The sequence below is a fragment of the Vigna radiata genome, chromosome 5 (assembly GCF_000741045.1).
Source record: "Vigna radiata var. radiata cultivar VC1973A chromosome 5, Vradiata_ver6, whole genome shotgun sequence".
Taxonomy (NCBI): Eukaryota; Viridiplantae; Streptophyta; class Magnoliopsida; order Fabales; family Fabaceae; genus Vigna; species Vigna radiata.
The window spans coordinates 32952691-32975500 of record NC_028355.1 but is presented as its reverse complement, the minus strand read 5'-3'; the positions used below and the strand labels follow the sequence as shown (position 1 = coordinate 32975500).

The following is a 22810-nucleotide window of genomic DNA, read 5'->3' as shown; positions in this document are numbered from 1 at the left end:
GCCTCTTTATTGGCTTGTGTTTTAAAAGGAATAAACCTTGAGCGGGAAAAAGCATCAATAAATACTAATATATTAATTTTAATTTTAATAATCATTATTAGGAGTGTTAATCTTCTATTTTATTTTGGTATTAATAATTAATAATATTCATTAAGAGGGTGTGGTAAGTAGAAGGTACGCGACACGTGCTCGGGTCTGGGAGAGTCGGATTGGGAAACGAAGAGAACAGAGTGGTTTCGGAAACCCTAAGCTTCACGCATTTGGGGAACCTCCTTCCTCCACTCGCTCATGCTCCTCGCGTGACCTTCTTCTTCTCTCTCTCTTCATCTTTCTCTCTCTCTTCTTCACTCTCAACACACATCGATCATCGTCAAAACCATCGTCAATCTCTCTTCTTTTCAGGTACTCTCTCACCATGATTTCCTCCTTTTTTTTTTTTTTTCTTTTCTTCATTCATTCATTGACGATCATTAATCAAATACTATGTGCTTATGTGTGTGCGTACGCGAGAGATGGAGAGATAGTATTGTGCACAAGGAAGTGGAATTTGGATTGGAATTTGAAGTTTTGTGTGTTTTGGTGCTAGTTGGGTAGGTACTAAAATTGTTAGGCTAGGTGCCAGTGTTTGTCTCTGTGACTTAGAGACTTACTGTGTTTGATTAATTTAACTGTGAAATTAAAGAGGAATTAATGTCGTGATGTAGATGAATGAAAGAATGAGTTGGAGTGTTTTAACATTTGTGGTTCGGCATTTCAAGTTTGTTGACTTGTGTTTTTCTGTGTGTTTTTGACTTGTGCACTATGAGAGACGAATGGTACTGTGTTTTTGGAGGTTAGACTTAAAAAACCCTGCTTGGCTGAATTGTGTTGATATTGTGGTTCTTTTATTTTGTTGAATGAAGTTGAATTTGAAATGATTTCAGATTTGTTAGTTATTGTAAGTGGTTTTGGTGGTTAGTTAGACTTAGCCTTCTTGAGGTTCTCTAAAGTATGGTCAGCCTTTGAAAAGGATGTTAACTATTTGGATTGAATTGCGTGAGCAATGATTCAAATTTTTGTCCGATGCATACCATTGTATATGTTGATATTTCTTGAGGTTAAGTTAAACCTTCTGGAAGGCTCTGAAGTGATGTTTTGCCACTGGAACAAGTTGAACAGTTGCTGAGTGTGGAATCCCAAAATTATGTAATAGAAACACACCGTTGTAGCCTTTGGTGCTGCCAACCTCCACAAATTGCCTATGGTGGGTTGGTCGAAGAAACCCTGTTATAGAATTATGGTGTAATGGTTATTTCATAACATTACAGTGGAAAGAATAATTTGCAATTTGAATTAAATTGTGACAGCCTAATTTTTTGGTTGATATCATTATATTAATGTTGATCGCTAGTTGTTTTATGAGCGCGATAAACTTTCACCCTGAAATTGAATGAATTGGGGTGGAAAGATGGGAGAGATATCAAGAAAAGTGAAAAGGTAGGAAGAGGATGTAACAAGAGATGTAATGGTAAAGAAAGATAGGGATGGGAAGAAAATTGGGTGGAAATGAGATGGAAGAGAAAGTAGGTGGTGGAGGATTATAGGTTTTCTTGTATGCTTGGAAAATGATTTGTCGAAGCAAATTATTTGCTTGGATTGAACAGTTGGATTTATATGCTTCTTTCCTTGAGTTTTTTTTTGTATGCTATGCCTTTTATAGAAATAGTTGGCTGTGGAGCTTTAGGACATTTTGTCTTTCTGTAAAACCTTCCTGTTGTCTGTCAGTGCTTGTTGCTTTACTTGAATCTGTTCTACTAGGTGTAATCACAATGTTAACCATGTCTGCTGCAACTTCTATCTACTTGGAAGGTATGCATTATTTTCACTAGAAATATCAGAACGAGGAACTTGAGGCCAACATTATTCAATAACTCAAACCCATATGTTATTTCTTTGCTCTTATGTGCTCTGATGATTTGTTTCTCACAGGGAGGTGTTCAGAAACTCTGGTGATCATATCCTTTTTTCTGAAGGAAATGATCGCATAGTCACAGTAAGAGAGGATCAGATGGAACGGAGGAGGTCATTGATGTGAAGGGTCTGAAAATTCTGGTTCCTGTACCAAATCCTTTAATGTGGATATTAGTTGTTTTCTGCCTTTTTCTTTTTATATGGTAGCCTTCTTGTTTTACTGCTAGTAATATAATAGGCAAGTGAGGTGGAGTTATGTTCTACTTCAGGGTTGAGTGTCACTTTGATAAACTCCATAGGGAGAGAGGGGGGGCGTTGAAGTGGAAATACACTTTTTCCATTCTATTTCAGTTGGTTTTTGTAGGGTCCTGATTATGGTTGCTTCATTATTTTTCTGAATGGTCATTTGCTATTATGGGAAAAATAACGTGGTTTGTATAGATCATAGTTGTATATGGTCCTTTAATATGGGAAATTTCATACTTTCAAATTATTATTTTTTTCAAATTGCAATAGTAAGTTATTTGTATAAGAAGAATATTAGTAACTCTTAGAAAATGAATTTTAGGTCTAATTTAATCTCATAAAAGCGACTTGTAATATGAGGTTTGACTCCACTTATGGACTATAATTTGATTTTAGCTCTAGTCAATATCGTTCTTCAACACACCCCTAATGCCAAAAGGACTCGATATCTTGAGCATGGGAATAAAGGGGGGCCCATAGTGGGTGACATGATAGACCAGGAAACCTCGTTAGGATTAGAATAATCCTGAGTACCATCTTAGAAAGTGGATTTGAAGCCTACATCACAAAAACAACTTGTAAAGTAAGTTTTGTACTCACTTATATACTATAATTTGACCATATCTCTAGTTGATGTGAGATATCCAACAATGCAGATGTTTTTGCTTTTGGTGAACGTGACATTGTCCTGTTAGCTTGGAACATTTTAGTTCCACTAATTTTTGAAGCTTTGATATAAGTAAATAGGGCTAAGCTTCAAATATCAACTTGGTTGGAGAGAAACCCCAAAGATTTCAATAATAAATCCTCTTCTTTGCCTCTTTATCACATTCAACTTATGAGGTTTTAGAGGGATTTTTTTGTAAATGAAAAATAGTTTAATGACTTTACACTTCTATGATGAGCTTTTTATAGCCCATTCTTTGTTCTTTAAAGAGGATTTCTTGTTCTTTGAGAGAAACCCCAAAAGTTAAATTTGGCTGTTGTGAAACTTAGCTGTTTGTTAGTTCTAAAAGAGTTTAAAAAAAATTTAATCCTAGACTTTGATGACAAAAAAATGCAACATAACACACTCCTTTCACGTTGTGACACTTTACCCATGGACACTTCACTCAACTTAATCAATGGTAAACACCCTCTGTAGATAGCCATTTCTGAAGTATTGACATTCAATTCTGATACAAATTTGATTAAGCACCCTAGCACTAGAGGAATCCACCCTCAACATATAGCAAGGGGGGAGAACAAACACTTACATACCCCATCGAACATCTCATTACTTGATATGGGACTTAGGTACTCTATATACCCAAGTTCTTATCATGTGGTCACCAAATACCCATTGGCAGTCAAACCACTTGTTCGCACATCTAGTTGACATGGCACTGTTGGTGCTGTTGCTAGCCTCAATTCAACTTACACAATAGAACAATTGGTATAATTTGGTTTATCTTTTTGGATTGGATTTTGATACAGACCCACACCTTAAAAGCTTGTAAGAAAAAGAAAGGAATGAAATGAACACTGATGTATACTATTCTGCCAACAAAAACATGAAGTAGAAGGATAACAAATCCCAGCCAGGGCTACGGTCCTCTCCAGAGCAACGCAAACGGTTCCTCTCCTCTGTCAACCAAAATCCCAGTCCTCCCCAACGTTAAGCAAAAACTGAATACAAATAGAATCTCTCCATTCCCCTCCTGATTTCTCTTTCCTCTAACTACCTGCCACCTCAGCCCTTGGGTTCTTCTTTCTAACGTATACTTTCCCCACTGTGTCTTGGTACCTTCATGGGCTATAGGTTGAGGAAGCCCACTCATTTCTCTGGGCCTTGTCAGATATGAGAACATCGAATGTCCTTCCTCCTTTTTTCTCCAGGTAAAGGGTTCTATTTCAACAACTAAACCTTGTTTCCAGGTACAAAGTAAAGTGATTTAAGAATTTCCAAAATGGTTTGTAAAGAGTGGGTAGTTATTCTCCATTCCTTCCTCCATCGAATGCCCACTCATTCCCCCATTCATTTTTCTACTTTCCCCTTCCGCCTCCCCGTTTTCTTTATTTGGAGAACTTCTTATCGTTAAATAAGAGTGCTAGAAACACACTCATTCTATACATACTCCCCATGGTTAGAATTGATGTTGGTGCCTTTGGTTTGAGCATGGAACCCACCAGATGGGGGTTGTGGTCCACATAATTAATGTGATCCACATAAATTTCACATGATGAAAGAGAGTGTGCTCCAAGCATTTCTCATATTCAAATCAGGGTGCTATTTATTTAGTCTTTGCTTTGTGCAGCATATGAATTTCTCCGGAGAAAATGACTTAATTTCCGTGGCAGTCTTCATTTGCTCTTCTCAAGATCATGTAAAGAATTTGGGCCCTCTATAAACTGTCACGGAACTTTCCCCTAAATTAGAAGCATTGGTTGGTTACTAATTGAAGTTTCGAAATATGTACATATGCTTATTATCTGTGACTGTGACTGTTTCTGCCTATAATAAGGTTATGCTGTCAATTCTTCTATAGATGATTTGACTATCTTGTGCCTTTAAACCAACAAATTGTATTCCTTTTTAGTTAAAATTCCTTGTCATGATCTATATTGCTTTCTTTTGTTCCTAGAAAATGCATAATCACACAGGGAGGCAGTTAATGAGGTGAACTACTTGATCGTTTGACATGCCTTTCCTTTATATTTTTCAGTACCATTGAAACCACTGAGCCGAAAGCCTTTTTCGTCATGGATATAGATCTCCGGTTACCTTCTGGTGAACATGATAAGGAGGATGAAGAAACAACTACAATTGATAACATGCTGGACAGTGAAGAAAAATTGCATAATGGAGGTATAGATGGCAGAAATATAGTTGATGCTGGTATTGAGGTACATGCTCTAAATGGTGGAGATTTGAATTCACCCACAGTTGATATTGTAATGTTTAAGGAAGATACAAATCTTGAGCCACTTTCTGGCATGGAATTTGAGTCTCATGGGGAAGCTTATTCTTTTTACCAAGAATATGCTCGGTCAATGGGATTCAACACTGCAATACAAAATAGTCGTCGTTCAAAAACATCAAGAGAATTTATAGATGCGAAGTTTGCTTGCTCTAGATATGGAACAAAACGAGAGTATGACAAATCATTTAATCGACCACGTGCTCGACAGAACAAACAAGATTCTGAAAATTCAACAGGTCGAAGATCTTGCTCTAAAACTGATTGTAAAGCAAGCATGCATGTAAAAAGAAGGTCAGATGGAAAGTGGGTTATACATAGCTTTGTGAAAGAGCATAATCATGAGCTTTTACCAGCCCAAGCAGTTAGTGAACAAACAAGAAGAATGTATGCTGCAATGGCTAGGCAGTTTGCTGAATACAAAACTGTGGTTGGTCTCAAGAATGAGAAGAATCCATTTGATAAAGGTCGGAATTTGGGCCTGGAGTCAGGGGAGGCTAAGCTCATGCTTGATTTTTTCATACAGATGCAAAATATGAATTCTAACTTCTTTTATGCAGTAGATCTTGGTGAAGATCAACGTCTGAAAAATCTTTTATGGATTGATGCTAAAAGTAGGCATGACTATATCAACTTTTGTGATGTAGTGTCATTTGACACCACGTATGTTAGAAACAAATATAAAATGCCTCTTGCACTTTTTGTTGGAGTGAACCAGCATTACCAATTTACATTACTTGGATGTGCCTTGATATCAGATGAAAGTGCTGCCACTTTTTCTTGGCTATTTCGGACATGGCTGAAAGGAGTTGGTGGTCAAGTTCCAAAAGTGATCATTACTGACCATGACAAGACATTGAAGTCAGTTATTTCAGACATCTTTCCTAATTCTAGTCATTGTGTTTGCCTATGGCATGTATTAGGGAAGGTATCAGAAAATTTAGCTCCTGTAATTAAAAAGCATGAGAATTTTATGGCAAAATTTGAAAAATGCATTTATCGGTCCTTGACCAGTGATGATTTTGAGAGGAGATGGTGGAAAATTGTTGATAAGTTTGAACTTCGAGAGGATGAATGCATGCAGTCATTGTATGAAGATCGAAAGTTATGGGCACCAACATTCATGAAAGATGTTTTCTTAGGTGGTATGTCTACTGTCCAGCGATCTGAAAGTGTAAATTCCTTCTTTGACAAATATGTTCATAAGAAGACCTCTGTCCAAGACTTTGTCAAACAGTATGAATCAATCTTGCAAGACAGGTATGAAGAGGAAGCAAAAGCAGATTCTGATACTTGGAATAAATTGGCAACTTTAAAAACTCCTTCACCCTTGGAGAAGAGTGTTGCAGGGACTTTCACTCATGCTGTATTCAAGAAAATTCAAGCTGAGGTTGTAGGTGCAGTTGCCTGTCATCCTAAAGCTGACAGACAGGATGATACAACCACAGTTCACAGGGTTCATGACATGGAAACAAGTAAAGACTTTTTTGTTGTGGTGAATCAAGTGAAGTTCGAGTTGTCTTGTATATGTAGGTTATTTGAATACAGAGGTTATCTTTGTAGACATGCATTGATTGTTCTTCAATATTCTGGACAGTCAGTGTTCCCGCCTCAATATATTTTGAAACGGTGGACAAAAGATGCAAAGCTCAGGAATATAATTGGAGAAGAATCTGAACACATGCTAACTAGGGTGCAACGGTACAATGATTTATGTCAGCGAGCACTGAAGCTTAGTGAAGAGGGATCATTGTCCCAAGAGAGTTATAGTATTGCATTCCATGCACTACATGAAGCACACAAAAGTTGTGTGAGTGTTAACAATTCTAGTAAGAGTCCTACAGAAGCTGGTACATCAGGGGCTCATGGTCAGCTTTCCACTGAAGAAGATACACAAAGTAGAAATATAGGCAAGCCAAACAAAAAGAAGAATCCAACTAAAAAGAAAAAGGTTTGTTGTTTATAAGAACTTGACTTCTACACTTTCATGTTTTTGCTATATGACCTCCTCTTTGACTTGCAGGTGAACTCTGAAGCAGAAGTGATGACAGTTGGTGCCCTAGACAACTTGCAACAAATGGTTTGTTCTCCTGCAATTCGTTAACCCTTAAAAATGTTTGATCTTTTAGTCTTTGGGATAAAAAACATGTAGATGAAATTCAGGATTGTTGTCAGGATGTATGTATTTATGTGAACCTAGAGGGGAAAAGTTATGAAACAATACATGTGAATTTCAACTTACTTTAATGAATACATGTGTCTGCTTACTTGAATTACACAGCAGTTCAGTTAAAAGGAACCTTCTTTTGCAGGAAAAATTCAGCTCAAGAGCAGCAGTAACCCTTGAAGGTTATTATGGTACACAACAGAGCGTGCAAGGAATGGTATGAATACGACATACTAAAGTTCTAATATTTTATCATATATATTTAATGAGTTAAACTTTATAACATTTTTTTATTTCATGATGGTGTAGTTGAACTTAATGGGACCAACTCGTGATGATTACTATGGGAATCAACAGACTCTTCAGGGGCTGGTGCGTAAAAGAACTTGTGATAATCTTTTGTTAAATATTTTTTACAGTATAATAATATAGAAACTGTGTTTACATATGTAGGGACCAATAAGTTCAATACCAACCAGTCACGATGGTTACTATGGTGCACATCAGGGCATTTCTGGTCTGGTATGGTTTACTAAAAGCCAAGGATAATTTTCTTTCCCTCAATGTTTGATGAATTCTTATACGGTTCAAACATGCAGGCACAACTAGATTTTTTGCGAACTGGCTTCACATATAGCATTCGGGTTAGTATGGTAATTCAAACATTATTAGTATTTTTTCTGAAGAGCACTTCTATAAATTGCTTCATTGTGGCAGGATGATCCTAACGTGAGAGCAACACAGTTGCATGAGGATCCATCAAGACATGCATAATTATCATATTATCCTTTTGGAACAAGGTAGTTTATATTTTGAGCCAACCCCAATATTTTGTTGTGGTTAAATGAGTAATTTCGTTGAAGACGAATGTTTCAAGTTGTGTTTCAAATTGTTCCTATTTATAGGCTGATGAAATGAGAGCTACTAGATGATTTTCTGGCGTTGAGAATGGATACCTCTTGGCCATTTGAGGTTATAGTGGAAAATCTCCAAATCCAGTATTTGTAATATAATACTGTTATATTAATAACATAATATAGGATAACTGCAATTAAAGTCTACTATAAATATTAATAGATATTGTAAGGCTTTTTAGCGATCAACCTCATTTGGAGATTGTTGTATTATATACTTATTCTTTAGGCTGCTTGAGAAATTGTAATTATGAAATATTTGTTAGGAATGAAGTATTTCGCATGCTTATTTCCTTCAGTGCAAATGATATACTCTTACATTTATAATTTTATTTTCTCCTTTGGTCAATATATTCTGTATTTATAATTGTCAAATTACAACATTTTTCCCTGTGAAACATAATTATGCATGAGTCCTGAATGCATGTTAACGACTTTGTTCAGTTTTTTATTTTTTTATGAAATGTTATTTGAACCAAATATAACTTTAAAATGTTGTTAAGTTTACTTTCAATATAATAAAAATGAAAAGTTTGTAGCTAGTATATGAAAAGTTTAGATGTTTCAATATAAACAATAACATTAACTTTTCATTTCACTTTCCAATATGAAAACTTTGTAGCTATTATCAATCCAAACACATTGCTAAATTTACAAAGGAATTCATATAGATCAATATTTTAATTTTTTAACGATTTCACTTAGTGTTTTCTTTGGTTTAGATATTCTTCAATCTTGATTACGTGAAGTGTTTTTATTGGCACCTCAATTAGTTGTCTCCTTAACCACAATAAACAAAACATACAATGAAAAGAAAATTACAAGATGGAGTAACGAGAATATGACAACTAACGAAAAAGAAGAAACATGAAAGTGAAAGGTTGGTAAATAGTGTTAATTTTTGTGCTAATTTAATTTGAAGATGTTTAAAGAAATATTATAGATTTAGATATGTTATTATAAGAAAAATTGTTTTAATACTCCAAAAAACATGCATCATGACAGTCAATGTTTTTCTGCTTGGTCACCTATTGACTTTAGCATTGACATACCTTCTACATGTACCATCCGAGTAGTTTGGACGTAAGAGAGGCTCCTCAGGCCAACCAGTTGGAGACCAACCACTTGACATGAAGATTGTTAGGAGTCTGGCTAGTTGACATGAAGACTTGCCTAGTCCATGATGTATAATTTTAGTACTTATGACTAGAGAAGTGTCGTTTTAGTCCATGGACCTTGGGTCAAAATAAAGTTTCAATTCCCAAAATCCCTTGTTAAAGTGGGTTAGGATCTAAGCCAAAGTGGATTTGACCCCATTATAGAACTTTAATCACCTTTTAAATACAACACTTTACGTCTAGCTCATAGGTCGAGCTAAGTCGTCCTTGCTTGAAGGTCGATCTGATCCGCTTGAATTAAAGTTCTAGTTAAGTCAACCTAAATCGAAGGCCAGATTGAACTAAATTTCAAATCCAATTAATTTAGTCAAGCCTAAGATCGAGACAAGACCGCCAAACTGAATGTTAGAACAAGTTGGCCCAAACCATACATGATGATCCATCCCAAACAAAAATTCGACACAAATTGACATTTTTTTTAAAAAAGAGTTTCTTTTTCATTGTTAGTTTGATAATTTTATATTTTTGAAACTTGATATATATTTTTTAGTACTTGTCAATAAAAATGTTTTATTGTTGTGAACAAGTGGTATCACAATTTAATTTTTTATATTTTGACTATATATTTTAGTATCATCCTTATCAAGGTTAGTAATGAGTATCAAATTGTTTTTTGGACTCATTTCAACGATAATAGATGAACACACAACTACTATTAGAGTCCTTTCCAATCTTGATACATTTGTAATGACTATTTTTTTCAAAGAAGACGAGTATCACATCCAATATTAAGAAGTTTAATTAGGATAACAATTTCAATCTATGATGAATCAAAATGGGAGTCTTACTCAACTTGTGATGAAATTTTATAACACATATTCCAAACTTGTACTGTAAGTTTTCACTCAGACAATATTCGGTACTTTCTTCTGCTTGTTTGCACATAAAATATTATACCTAACGCAATGGAAAAAGTAATAATACAGCAATTCAACCAATACATTAAATTTTGAACTACTCCATCGTGACTTCTTTCTTATAATCTCTACATCATATTTTGTCTATAAATGAAAAATAAAAAGGCTTAAAATTTTGTTTTAATAATTATTAATGCTATTTCTTTATAACAACATTTCCTTTTTCATAACACGAAAAGTTGAAATGCTCAGCAAGCATGTCATCCAAGATTCAAGCCACTCTATAAAGCTTTCATAATAAACTCAACTAATTGAAAAAGTTATATATAATGAATGCCATAAAACTATAATGTTGCTCAATAGGTTTTTACTATAGAGATTTCAGTGAGGTATTATAATTAGAGAAGCATTATAACAAGAAAATATGTTCCTTGTATCAAACAACATAAAACCATAATGTTTCTCAAGAAGTTTACAAAAGATACTGAAAGAAGCATCCATTGATAACAAAAAAACGGTTATATCCAAATGCATCAAATAGCTAATATTACTAACATACTGAAAGAAGCATCCATTGATGCTCATATATCTAGAAATTTGTCCTTACAGATGCAAAAATGTCAAAACCAAGCTGATTTAGTTCGACGAATCTGGTATCTTGGTTTTTGAGGTGGCATAATCGACGATATATCTTCTATCTCCTGAAAATCAATGTTTCAAAAGAAATTTTCACTAGTACAAAAATCACTTTTTATAAAACTTTTTATATCAGTTTAAATTTACAGATATAAAAAATGATAGTGAAATAATTGTAAATATAAAAAGATTAACAAAGAGTCAATATAGAAATTGACCGTAACAAAACTATAATATCTCCTGAAAATCAATGTTTCAAAGAAAAAATCACTTTTTATAATAATTTTTTATATCGGTTGAAACTCACACATGATATAGAAAGCAATGATGAAATAATTGAAAATAAGGAAAGACTTTTCTATACTGGTTATATAGAGAATTGGTATAGAAAATGACAGTGAAAAAAACTATTAAGTTACGAACTTTTCAATCAAAAGGAGATAATATACTCAATATACTATACATTATATATTCATCACTTTGAATCAATAGAAGTGAAAAAAACAAAAAGTAGAACTTGAACCAAACCTTTTGTCTCCTGAGCTTTTGATTTTCTTCTTCCAGACGAGAGACTTTGTGCTCCAATTCAGTTGTGTAAGCCTGTTCATTATTATCACACTTATGATAAGGAATTTAACCAAAATAATATACGATAACATTTAAAATAAGGATAATGATATTTTGACATTTTTTTAACGACATTTTAGCATCTTGTGATTGGTCCATGTTGGTGTTTATGATTATTATTATTGATTATGGAATAATTTTAGACCAATCATAGAATGACGCGTATATGATGTTAAAATATTGTCAAAGTATCATTATCCTTAAAAGAAAGAAAATTCTTACTTGTTTTCTTGCTCTAGAACGTGCAGCAGATTCTCTATTCTTAATCATTCTCTTTTGTCTTTTCTCAAAGGCCTTATCTTGTGATGTGCCTCGTTTTCTACCATGTTCATCTGATGTAACATTATCTTGTGTGTGTAACGATTGTGCTATATTCTGGCCAGTCATGTAAATCTCCATTAAACCTTGTGGAATCTGGTATTGTGCTTGTTGAGGATTAACAAGAGTAGAAGATGCTTCAACAACAACTCCTCCTTTCACCAAAGGGTGTTGTTGTAAATGTTTTTCATTCTTATCATCACCATCTTTGGATTCCATGATTTATATCACAAAAGCCTGTTATCAAAGTTACAATATGTATACAAAACTTTTTATGACAGGTAAAATAGATTTTTTATGAGTAATTAATACTCTGATGTAAGACTAACAAATACAAATCTTCAATCATAAGCACCTTATATATAAACTCAACCTGACAAAACACAGAATATGAATTCAATAGCTTTGTGTTGATCAGATCAACATTTTACATCATATCATACAATAAAAAATGCCTTGAAGAATGAATATCTTTATCTAAATACTCTTCAATTCCTTTAAAATTTAGCATATATGTCTATAGATTGACCAACAATAAACTTTTTCATCTTCGTAACCATGAGATGAAAAAAGAAACATTTTTGCCAATTGTGTTTTTTGTTCATTGGAAAGAAAGAAGCTTCTTCAAACTTTTTTTCAAACATATATTTAAATAAAAAAAATTATATTTTAGCATATTTTTTATTACGACATTTTAGTAAAATACATTTTATTTTTTATTATAACATATGTAAATGTACATGTTAAAATGTTGTTAAAAAAATGTGTTATCGTATCATTATTCAATAAAGAATACTTCAAACAAAAACAAAATGTTGTGTTGAAAGATCTATCTATTCAAACGTTAATATGAAATAGTAGTAGATTTTTTTTTATACTTTATGAGGCTTTTTTTTGTGAAATTATACAAAGTTTACATAAAGGATTATTTATTATTAAAAAGCATTAAGAAAAATACTAATTTCTATTGGGAATAAACATTGGAAAACAATGAGATCATACATCTAATGGTAAAGGACTTTTATTGTCATTGTTGTGGTTCTTAAATTTTAAATTGAGGCCATAAGCATGAAATCTAAAGGATTCAGTCCAATCCAAGAAGAACAAAACCCATAATTTAACAATATTTTCAATTATTTTATTTAAAAAATGAAAAAATATTGATATGATATCAAAATGACAACTATTACCAAAGAGTGTGATAAACTTGGGACTAGGACATCGTTTTCTAATATAGTACAAATTATGCATTTTCAAACCTTATTCCCTTGGTATCACACTAATATTTTACATAAGCACTTAGAAATTTGATCAAAATTCTCACATGAAAAAAAAAATATATATTTTGCTTCTTTCTTTATAAGCATCAAAGAGTACATTAAGAACATTAATAATTTGCATCCATGCTCAAATACATGTACCTCAAATAAATTCCCATTCAAACACTAAACCCCACAATTAAAACAATAAAAGGTAAATTCCACTCCAAAACCCTTTTGTTAAGAGTATAGACTCAATTTTCTTTTGAAGTAAAAAATGGAAAACAAATAAGAACAGATACACAATGAAAAATTGAAAAAAAATAAAAATGAAAACATACAAAGAAGAATGGTTTACATGCACTTAATTCAGTGGCAAAAGGAGATCAAGCTCCATTTTTAACATGAGAAGTGAAAAGATATTGAAGCTATGGTTTTTAGAAAAAGGAAAGAAAAATAAAAAGTAGAATGAAAAGTTTACCTTGTGTATCAAAGCGATCTCATGAGTGGAGAAAGGAATGAAATTGAGATTTGAGAGTGTCTCAAAAACACAAAGCTCAGAAATACAAATGTATGTTGTGTTTGGATGCATATATTTATATGAAAAAAAATATTTTAACACATTTTTTTATAATATTTAGATATAAAATATACGTTATTTTTTCTCTAATTTATTATTTATTTATTACAGTGCTGACGTGTTCTAAACTCAATGAAAAGATAATATGAATGTTATATCAAAATGTTGAAATGTGGTCGGAAAAGGACAAAGACAATAACGTTTCCGTGTGAGTGAAGAGAGAACTATCCATAAAACCAAATTACATATTTTTTCTTCTATGCACACTTCACGCAAAACAATGTTTAGTTTTATTTAGTGCTGTCAAAACAAGTTAAAATTCACGAGTTAACTCGGTCCACCACAAGTTCAGACCAAATTGAGTTGAAAAAAAATTAAAATTTTGATATAGACCAATTTCAATCAAATTGAACTCGTGATGAACCAAGTTGAAACCCACCTAATTTTTCTAGTAAATATTTTTTGTTGGATTAGTCATTTTACAAAATATTGAAACGGAATCTTGCGTGAAATTATTTTTATATGAAATAATTAGACAACATGAAAAATCCATAAATTTATACTTAGTAATTCAATTTTTATACAAAAACAAATTTAAATCACTATAGAGCCATCAAAAATTTTGTTGAAAAGATTTTATAATATTTTTATATAAATGAAATCTTATGTTTTATTGATCATAAATTTAATTTAAGACCTTTCCACTTTTTTTAGATTTGAATTAGAATTTTTTTTATTTTATTTTTTAATTGAAAAAAAATTGTAATTAGTAAGTCAAAAAAATTTTGACTTACTAATAAATAAGTTGAGTTTGATTGATTCACTAAGTGAACCCCTTATGATGGATTTCGGTTTGACGATACTAGTTTTATTAATACTTTTTTGTTTGGCACAAGATTTCATGCATCTACCTTCCTCAAACACTTGTTTTTTATCTTCAAATAAATATGTTAATGTATATATTAATTATACATCTACTAATTATTAATGTATTATTAATGCCAATAAATATGCATGTATTTTTAAATTAAGCAAACAAAACTTAAAGATTATTTTAATAAACATATTTATTCTATTACAGTTCATTTTTATTTGAAAAAAAAATATTATATAGTTTTGGGTTTATTTGTATTATTGATGTGGTGTATATTAGACATGTTGATGTAGATGATTTTATAACGTGAAAATAAAATTTAAATTATGACGTGTAATTTTTTCACCCAAATTAGAGTTTTGATGCAAAGGAGACTCTTCGCGAGGACGTGGAGAAGGTTTTCTAGTGATTGTTGTTCTATCACAATGGCCCATTGCATAGTCTGGTTATGTGGTCTTTTCTTTTTTTACAGGTTGAAGAAGCTAATGAAGGCGATGTGTGAGGTTTCCCTAAAGAAGATGATGTTCGCGTCAAACTCATGAGAATGCAATTTCTTGTTGGTTTCGATTTGCGGGTGATTCGCTACTACAATTCGATGAAGAGGTCATGGTGACACAATTAAGTTTGGTATGAAGGAGGATTACACAAGGATTTCATACTAGGATTTTGTTCTCTACAGGTTGGAATGCGATTTGGGTTTTGTTGGTGATTAACGACGAGGTTGATGGTTTTGTAGTGAAGAACTTGCGAACTCGTGAGTTAGGGTTTCAATTTGTGTTTCTCTGGGTTTTTTTGGTTTTTAGGTTATCTATGATTGCAGGTGCGTGATGATGGAATTGGATGGTCCATGACAGCGGTTGCACGATTTGGGTGGCGTGATTCTCACGATTTGATTTTTGCAGATTCGTGAAGAAGATGATTTTACGATGGAAGAGGAACGAAGACACGGCACTGTGGTGGTGGTTTCTTGGTTCACGTCTTGGTTGTGATTTGGAGCTTTTCGCAATCTGAGTTTTATGGTTTTCATGTCTTCATGGAGGCACGATCATGGTACAATGGTGGAGCTTGTGATTTTTGCGATTAAGGAACGACTACATTGTTGTGCGTGATGAGACTGATGGGTGCGCATGTGTGAAAGATGTTGGAACGAACATGTTAGAGTTACAATAATCTAATGAAGATGACAATAACACGATGAGTGTTTGCAATCTTATTAATTGCAAGTCATAATTTAAATTCTATTTTCGTATAATAAAATCATTCAAATCAAGTATGTGTAATATACACTGCAAGATGTAATTTCTTATCCAAAGTTTAATTGTTACAATTTTTACAAAATTTATGATTCAATTGAAACATTTTTAAGAACAAATTGAAATTCCTGAATAAATATGAGGATAATCCGATACTTTAAACTTATATAAAAAAAGGCCATAAATTTACTCTTTTAAATATAATTTCTTGTACTAATCAAAGTGAATTGAAATTATAGAATATAATTTATATTGTATGTTGTCTCTCGGGCTCCTTCCACTAGTAAATCCACTCTACCATGGATAAGAAATTTCATAATTTAATACATTCGAAAATATTTAATTTATTTTTTCATTTTTCAAATGTTTGTTTTTACTAAACAATTTAATTTTTAAAAATATTTAAATATATTGAATTTTCCTTTAATCTGTTTACAAATTTTTCATTTTTCAATTGTTTTGTTAGTATAAGATAAAACCAATGAGTTTGAATTTTTTTATAAGATATTTTAATTATTACTGAATGGAATGTGAAGAATATTACAATAACTTCCACATTCTCATTTAAAACATTATAGATGATTACAAATAAAGACGTTAAACTACTACAATAGTATAACTCTTTAAGCACAGAATAGAATTGGAAATTGATCTTCAACACGAGCTCCTTTTGAAACAATTCGAAATTATTGTTAAAATTCTATAAAAGACATATTCTGATTTGCATAAATTTTGTATCAAAAGTTGAATATTCTTCATGGTAGACTCTCAAAAACAAAGAATATAATGTGATCTTCAAGACAAATATGAATAGAGACTTCTTTTTATTATCATCTCTTGTTAAAAATAATCTTATCTAATTTCCTTATACAAATAAGATAAGACCATATGATCAATTAAATCTTTTCAAATATCGATATGCATTTATTTAGAAAATATTTACAATATTTTTCTAATTATCTATAAATATTAATTTATGCATGTCTCAATATTTGAAAACTTAAGTAATAAACCATTATATTTTTTTGTTAACTGATACACTAATTTTTATGTCTCAATATTTGAAAACTTAAAACCTCTCATTCATTTGTAAAAGTTGTCCAATCTTTAACAAAATCAATTACAAACAAGATTATTGAAAAAAAAAACTTTGTGGAAAGTAATTATAACTTAAATACGTCAAAACTACAATTATTAGGTAATTTATTATGACTTTTTTGGCCTCGGTATTAGTATTATATTTGTATTAGTTGATTAATTATTTACAAGAAAATGAAATGAGATTAATTAATAACAAAAATGGAAAAAAATACATTGGCAAAAGTTTTTTAAAAATGTCAAATACCAACTCACTTTTAATAATAAAATATTACTAAATATTAATGAATAAGATATTTTTATTAAAATATAAATAAATCACTCAACAAAAAAGGAATAAAAGCAACTGAAGAATGGTTATTATATAAAAAATTTAGTTATGAAAGTATAACAATTAAAAAAAGAGAGAGTAATTGCTTTAAAGGCTCATAAATTATTTGTAAGAAAAGTTAAGTGTGTAGCAAAGTTAAGTGTGTAGTTAAGTGTGTAGCAAGTTGCCCTATTTGCATGACAACACATGAAACAATGCAAGATGTCATTTTTCTCTTGCTTTTGATTCGGGAGATGAATCCAAGAGAGTGTGAGATGAATTATCAAAGTTTTTTTACTCAAGAAGAAACTTTAGATCAAGATATTGAGATGTATTATCAAAGTTTTTTTAATCTAGGAAAAGAAAGCTAGAAAACCAAGTGTTCTAAGTGCATATATATGTAAGAGATAGATATCAAAAAGAAAAATACATATACTTATACTAGTTCACCTCTTGAAAAAGGCTACATCTAGTTGTTTATCAATTTGATAAAACTAAATCACCAACTTCAAATTTTACAGACTCATTACAAAAAACAGATAAGTAGTACAACACTTAAAAATCGATCTTCAACCTTACAAGATCCAATCACACTTGCAAACCTTTCCACAAGCAATTCTTTTATATCCCCAATCAAGAAAACGATTACAAAATGATAAACATAAAATGGGAACATAATCACCTAAACAATGACAGCGGTTTGTTCATACACAAATAATTCCTACCCATTTACCCGACCTGTTATCCATCTAATCGAATACGGGTTTAAAAAAATACCTCCAATATGTGTTCTGTCTAATCGAATATCTGGTTAAAAATACCTACACGTTTTGCCACCCCTACCATTAACACCTAAATCCCAACTCAAAACGAATAAATAGGATTTTCCAATCTCAATCTACAATTTCATTTCGTATACCACACACCCGACATATCATAGAACAATAAACAATCATATCAATTCGATCAAACACCAATGGCATCAACGGAATTTAACAAAATATATGAATGCGAATAACAGATAATCCAAATCGATAAAGTATTGATAAAAGTTTAATTAGACAAACACGAAACAAAACTTTTAAAAACTAAAAATACTAATAAGAAAAGCAAATTCATTACGGATTAGGCATCGGCCTTCTGGTACACATAGGTGAGACCACACTTGCCGCAGTAGTGACGATCGAAGTGGTTAGCCATGAAGGTTCCAGCGCCGCACTCAGTGTTGGGGCACTCCTTGCGGAGCCTCTGCACCTTGCCGGAGTCGTCAACCTTATAAAACTGCAAGATGGCGAGCTTCACCTTCTTGTGCTTGTGCTTGATCTTTTTAGGCTTGGTATATGTCTTCTTCTTGCGCTTCTTGGCACCACCGCGGAGACGGAGGACGAGGTGAAGAGTGGACTCCTTCTGGATGTTGTAGTCGGCGAGGGTGCGGCCGTCCTCGAGCTGCTTTCCGGCGAAGATGAGACGCTGCTGATCTGGTGGGATTCCCTCCTTGTCCTGGATCTTGGCCTTGACATTGTCGATGGTGTCAGAAGACTCCACCTCAAGGGTGATGGTCTTCCCCGTAAGGGTCTTGACAAATATCTGCATTGCTGCTACTGCTAGGGTTTCCAATGTAGGGTTTCTGATCGTGTGGAAGGTTTAAATAGTGTAGGAATTAGGGTTTCTGCTGGACTCTTTTCAGCCCAAAACTTGCTGGGCCCAGCCCATTTAACGTTAAGTTTTGAAGAAAAATTACATTTTTATTATATATTAGTATTATTCAATGAATTATGACACTACATTGTGAAAAAATATATATAATTTTTCATTCGTGAAATAAAAACGCAGAAGCTAGTTTGAGATATATATTCTCTGTTAAGCTATTTTAAATTCTTTTTCGCATTTCAGCGTTCCCTATTCAGCACGTTGTTCCATTCTAAGTAATTTTGATCCAAAACAAACAACGCCTTGCGAGAACGCGCGTTTCAATGGCGGGAGGGAAAGCGAGGAAGGAGAAGGCGAAGGCGCAGCAGCACATGCCGTACCAGGGAGGAATCTCCTTCCACAAATCGAAGGGGCAGCACATTCTCAAGAACCCCTTGCTCGTCGACTCCATTGTGCAAAAATCCGGCGTCAAACCCACCGACGTCGTCCTCGAGATCGGTCCGGGTACCGGAAACCTCACTAAGAAGCTTCTAGAAGTAGCCAAGAAAGTAGTCGCCGTTGAGATCGATCCACGCATGGTTCTCGAGCTCCAGCGACGGTTCCAGGGCACTCCTCACTCCAATCGCCTCACGGTATGTATACAAAATACAAAATTTCACTTTCTCTTTTTCAGTTTTTAGAAAAGTTAATTCCACTGCGAATTCTCAATTTTTCAGTCAAATACAGTCAACAATTCAAAATATTTGATTCTGTGAAAATTGAAAATAACCAGAAACTTGAGTTGTTAGAAGGTCAGTGACTGGGTTTTTAAAATATGGGGTAGATTGCTTCAATGGGTTTTTAGGGTAGCCTATGAAAACAGTTTTCAACTTATATTTCAAGTGCTTATTTCGATGAGTTATGAATTAAGTGTATCATGCATGATGAGCATAGAGAATTCGTTTGGAAGAGCTTCTTTTCAACTTACAAGATGGATACTTGTGTTCTGTTTTATGTTTTTCACGGTTACAGGTTATCCAAGGCGATGTGCTGAAAACCGATCTTCCTTATTTTGACATATGTGTTGCAAACATTCCCTACCAAATATCTTCTCCTCTCACATTCAAGTTACTCAATCACCAGCCTGTATTTAGGGCTGCAATCATAATGTTCCAGAGAGAATTTGCCATGAGACTGGTTGCTCAGCCTAGTGACAAACTATATTGTCGTCTTACGGTGAACACTCAACTCCATGCTCGAGTCTTCCACCTCCTCAAAGTTGGAAGAAATAACTTCAGGCCCCCTCCCAAAGTTGATTCCTCTGTAGTGCGAATTGAGCCCAGGAAACCCCGTATCGAAGTAAACCAGAAGGAATGGGAGGGGTTTTTGCGAATTTGTTTCAACAGGAAGAACAAAACACTTGGTTCAATATTTAGGCAGAAGAGTGTGATCTCCTTGCTTGAAAAGAACTACAGGACTGTTAGGGCGCTGCAACTTGGACAAGAAGATTCATTGAAGGAAGCAGATACCAAAATTGACTTTGCTAGTTTTGGTGATGATCAAGGTATGGAGATGGATGATGATGGAGCAGATGATGATGAAATGGAAGTTGAGGATGGGGAAGCTGATGAGGTGCAATCTGAATTCAAGGACAAGGTTTTGGATGTTCTGAAAGAGGGAGATTTTGAAGAAAAGAGGTCATCCAAGCTCACATTGCAGGAATTCCTATACCTGCTATCTCTATTTAACAAAGCTGGCATACACTTCTCCTAATTTCAGATGGTCAATTTTCTTGATAGCTTCTTCAGTCTTAAATCTACAATATTTTTTGCTTATTAGTCTTATCATTAGGCTGCAATTTTCAAAGAAAGAGTGGTATTAGATAAACTTTTCTTAAGCATTGTATTTTGTTGAGATCCTTCATGGGATGTGTTCTACTCCATATAATCTATAGTGTTTAGATTACTTGTTGCTCTTCCTTCGTTACTTTATGAAAATCTGCATCTGCAGCTTTCTGTGTGGTGTCACACACATTATTTTTTTTGGCAAATATACTCATTTTCTCTTTTTGCTGCAACCTGATTGGGAAGCTGAATTGTAGATAATGATCATGAGGCATATTGCAGTTACAGATGAACCGATATTTAGCTATAATTTGTCACACGCAGGTTAAATTTCAACATTTGATACTAAAATTTATAGGTAGTTTTTTGGTTATTTGAGGCATATGATATTCTAAGGTTGGAAAAATGTCTACACTACCTGAATCAAATACACTTTGAAAGGTTTTATAGTAGAATTATTCATGCTTCTTTGACATGGGTGCTTGTGCCTTTTTTAATGGTATTACCAAGTTAATATCGAACCCCTTTGTGGCCCATGGCCATAATGAGCTCGTTGTAGTGGACGCTGAAACGAGTTGTTTCGTGTGCTATTTGTTTGGTTACTTACGTTAAAATTGAACCGCAAGAGCTTGATTCATAGGCCCATTGATGATGAGTAAGAAAGCATATAAGTCGACATTATTACTTTTGAGAAAAGAAAAATAGGACGCTCAGTTCTTGAAGAGAGTATAGATAGCAATGGTGAAAGTAACGTTGAGCCCCAGCTAATTTTATAGTCAAAATAGGTGCTCAAATAGTATAATATCCGTATTTAGATCCATTTAAAAATGGATATTAAAATATTTATTATTCACTATTCGTGAGTAATAAATATTCATGAATAATAATTATTGGTTGCGAATTTTATTCACGGATATCTGTACTATATTTTTTGTAATCCCTACTTATGAGAGTGTTTTGATGGATCTTCTCTCTCAATAATAAAGAAACCCTTTTTAGACAAAAGGAACAAATTAACCATTAGGATTTTACCATTTATATGCAACTCCATGCTCAAAATCTAAAGTTATCTTTCTATTTTAACTTGCAAGATTTTACCTCAAATATCTCTAAATCTAAAATCTAATAAAATAATTAAGAAATAGAATTTTATTTATTTTGTTACAAATTTCAAAATCCTCCTAAAAATCTTCAAAAATCTAACCGTAGAAACACAATTCAAGAATTTTAAATTTTTAAACAGCAAATATGCCATAAAATTTTGGTTTAATTATTTTGATAATCTCTATTTATATTGGACCTTTTCAAATAGGTTCATTTCTTATTTTATTCTTCAATTAGGTTCTTAAAAGTGAAAAGTTAGTACAATTAGGTCTCTGGTGTTAAATTTGATTAATAGAGTTAAATGTAAGTTGAATTGTAACGGTTAGGTAGTGCCGTCAAAATGGGTTGAAACCCGTGAGTCAACCCGGCTCACCACAAGTTTAAGCCGGGTTGGGTTGGAAAAAAATGTGAAAATTTTGATGCGAGTCAATTTTGACCCGGCTCGCTAAGAACCTGACTTATCCGGTAGTGAGCTGGGTTTATTCACCAGCCCACCTATTTTTCTTTATTGAAATCAAATTAATTATTCAAGTCCTATTTTTTATTGAAATCAAATTAATTAAATTAATCATTCAAAACGCAGTTGACAGCTATATGTAGCTTCTTGGTAATACAGTTGTGTATGTTTCATTAAACTAAATTAGCAAAATTTTATCAATTAGTCCAATTATTATTGTTTCAATTTGATCTATCAAAGTAACGTGTTATAAGAATTTCAGAACAAGAGGGTGAAAAAAAGTTAAGTGAGCTAATGAGCCAACCCATTTAACCCACCAACCCGTGGTGGGTCGGATCGGGTTCAAATTTTTTCAGCTTGCTAATAAATGAGTCAGGTTGGGTTAGCTTATTAAGTGGTCAACTAATGGTGGGTCGGGTTGGGTTGCGCCGAATTATCCGTTTTGACAGCTCTACTAGGTGGAATTATTAAGGATATACATATCATCACATTAAGTTAAGTGTCACCACATTCTGCCACGTTATATTCTTCAACCTTTCCCCAAATCAA

General features: G+C 33.0%; 4 protein-coding genes across 8 annotated transcripts; 2 read left to right on the top strand and 2 right to left on the bottom strand.

Moving 5' to 3' along the window:
- Positions 1–156: 156 nt before the first annotated feature.
- Positions 157–8561, top strand: LOC106760705 (protein FAR-RED ELONGATED HYPOCOTYL 3). 5 transcript variants are annotated; one of them, XM_022781504.1, is made up of 11 exons: positions 157–402; positions 1798–1848; positions 1969–2091; positions 4902–7107; positions 7180–7236; positions 7469–7540; positions 7633–7695; positions 7777–7845; positions 7923–7967; positions 8041–8123; positions 8229–8561. In XM_022781504.1, the coding sequence occupies exons 4-10, from the start codon at positions 4939–4941 to the stop codon at positions 8095–8097; spliced, it is 2532 nt and encodes an 843-aa protein (XP_022637225.1). In that variant the 5' UTR covers positions 157–402; positions 1798–1848; positions 1969–2091; positions 4902–4938; the 3' UTR covers positions 8098–8123; positions 8229–8561. The 5 variants fall into 5 exon arrangements, with proteins under 5 accessions (XP_022637225.1, XP_014499596.1, XP_014499597.1 ...); XM_014644110.2 differs by lacking the exon at positions 1798–1848 and having other exon boundaries at positions 1969–2077; XM_014644111.2 differs by lacking the exon at positions 1798–1848.
- Positions 8562–10892: 2331 nt separating this feature from the next.
- Positions 10893–12072, bottom strand: LOC106760633 (ABSCISIC ACID-INSENSITIVE 5-like protein 2). Its single transcript, XM_014644051.1, has 3 exons — positions 11758–12072; positions 11437–11508; positions 10893–10973 (listed from the first exon to the last, which is right to left on the bottom strand). Exons 1-3 carry the CDS (start codon positions 12070–12072, stop codon positions 10893–10895), a joined length of 468 nt encoding a protein of 155 aa, XP_014499537.1.
- A 6116-nt stretch (positions 12073–18188) lies between these two features.
- LOC106760727 (ubiquitin-40S ribosomal protein S27a) lies at positions 18189–18861 on the bottom strand. The gene has a single exon (XM_014644136.2). The coding sequence runs from the start codon at positions 18818–18820 to the stop codon at positions 18353–18355; it is 468 nt and encodes a 155-aa protein (XP_014499622.1). The 5' UTR covers positions 18821–18861; the 3' UTR covers positions 18189–18352.
- Positions 18862–19046: 185 nt separating this feature from the next.
- On the top strand, positions 19047–20892 carry LOC106760717 (ribosomal RNA small subunit methyltransferase-like). The gene is made up of 2 exons (XM_014644127.2): positions 19047–19509; positions 19889–20892. Exons 1-2 carry the CDS (start codon positions 19201–19203, stop codon positions 20627–20629), a joined length of 1050 nt encoding a protein of 349 aa, XP_014499613.1. The 5' UTR covers positions 19047–19200; the 3' UTR covers positions 20630–20892.
- Positions 20893–22810: the final 1918 nt, after the last annotated feature.

What these genes read in the sequence shown, in the direction of transcription:
- LOC106760717 (XM_014644127.2), top strand. Translation starts at nt 19,201, where the DNA reads ATGGCGGGAGGGAAAGCGAGGAAGGAGAAGGCGAAGGCGCAGCAGCAC. An exon ending in CTCACTCCAATCGCCTCACG is followed by an intron (nt 19,510 to 19,888) that starts GTATGTATACAA and finishes TCACGGTTACAG; the next exon opens with GTTATCCAAGGCGATGTGCT.
- LOC106760705 (XM_014644112.2), top strand. Translation starts at nt 4,939, where the DNA reads ATGGATATAGATCTCCGGTTACCTTCTGGTGAACATGATAAGGAGGAT. An exon ending in AACAGAGCGTGCAAGGAATG is followed by an intron (nt 7,541 to 7,632) that starts GTATGAATACGA and finishes ATGATGGTGTAG; the next exon opens with TTGAACTTAATGGGACCAAC. An exon ending in ATCAGGGCATTTCTGGTCTG is followed by an intron (nt 7,846 to 7,922) that starts GTATGGTTTACT and finishes TCAAACATGCAG; the next exon opens with GCACAACTAGATTTTTTGCG.
- LOC106760727 (XM_014644136.2), bottom strand. Translation starts at nt 18,820, where the DNA reads ATGCAGATATTTGTCAAGACCCTTACGGGGAAGACCATCACCCTTGAG.
- LOC106760633 (XM_014644051.1), bottom strand. Translation starts at nt 12,072, where the DNA reads ATGGAATCCAAAGATGGTGATGATAAGAATGAAAAACATTTACAACAA. An exon ending in GTTCTAGAGCAAGAAAACAA is followed by an intron (nt 11,509 to 11,757) that starts GTAAGAATTTTC and finishes AATAATGAACAG; the next exon opens with GCTTACACAACTGAATTGGA. An exon ending in AAAAGCTCAGGAGACAAAAG is followed by an intron (nt 10,974 to 11,436) that starts GTTTGGTTCAAG and finishes ATTGATTTTCAG; the next exon opens with GAGATAGAAGATATATCGTC.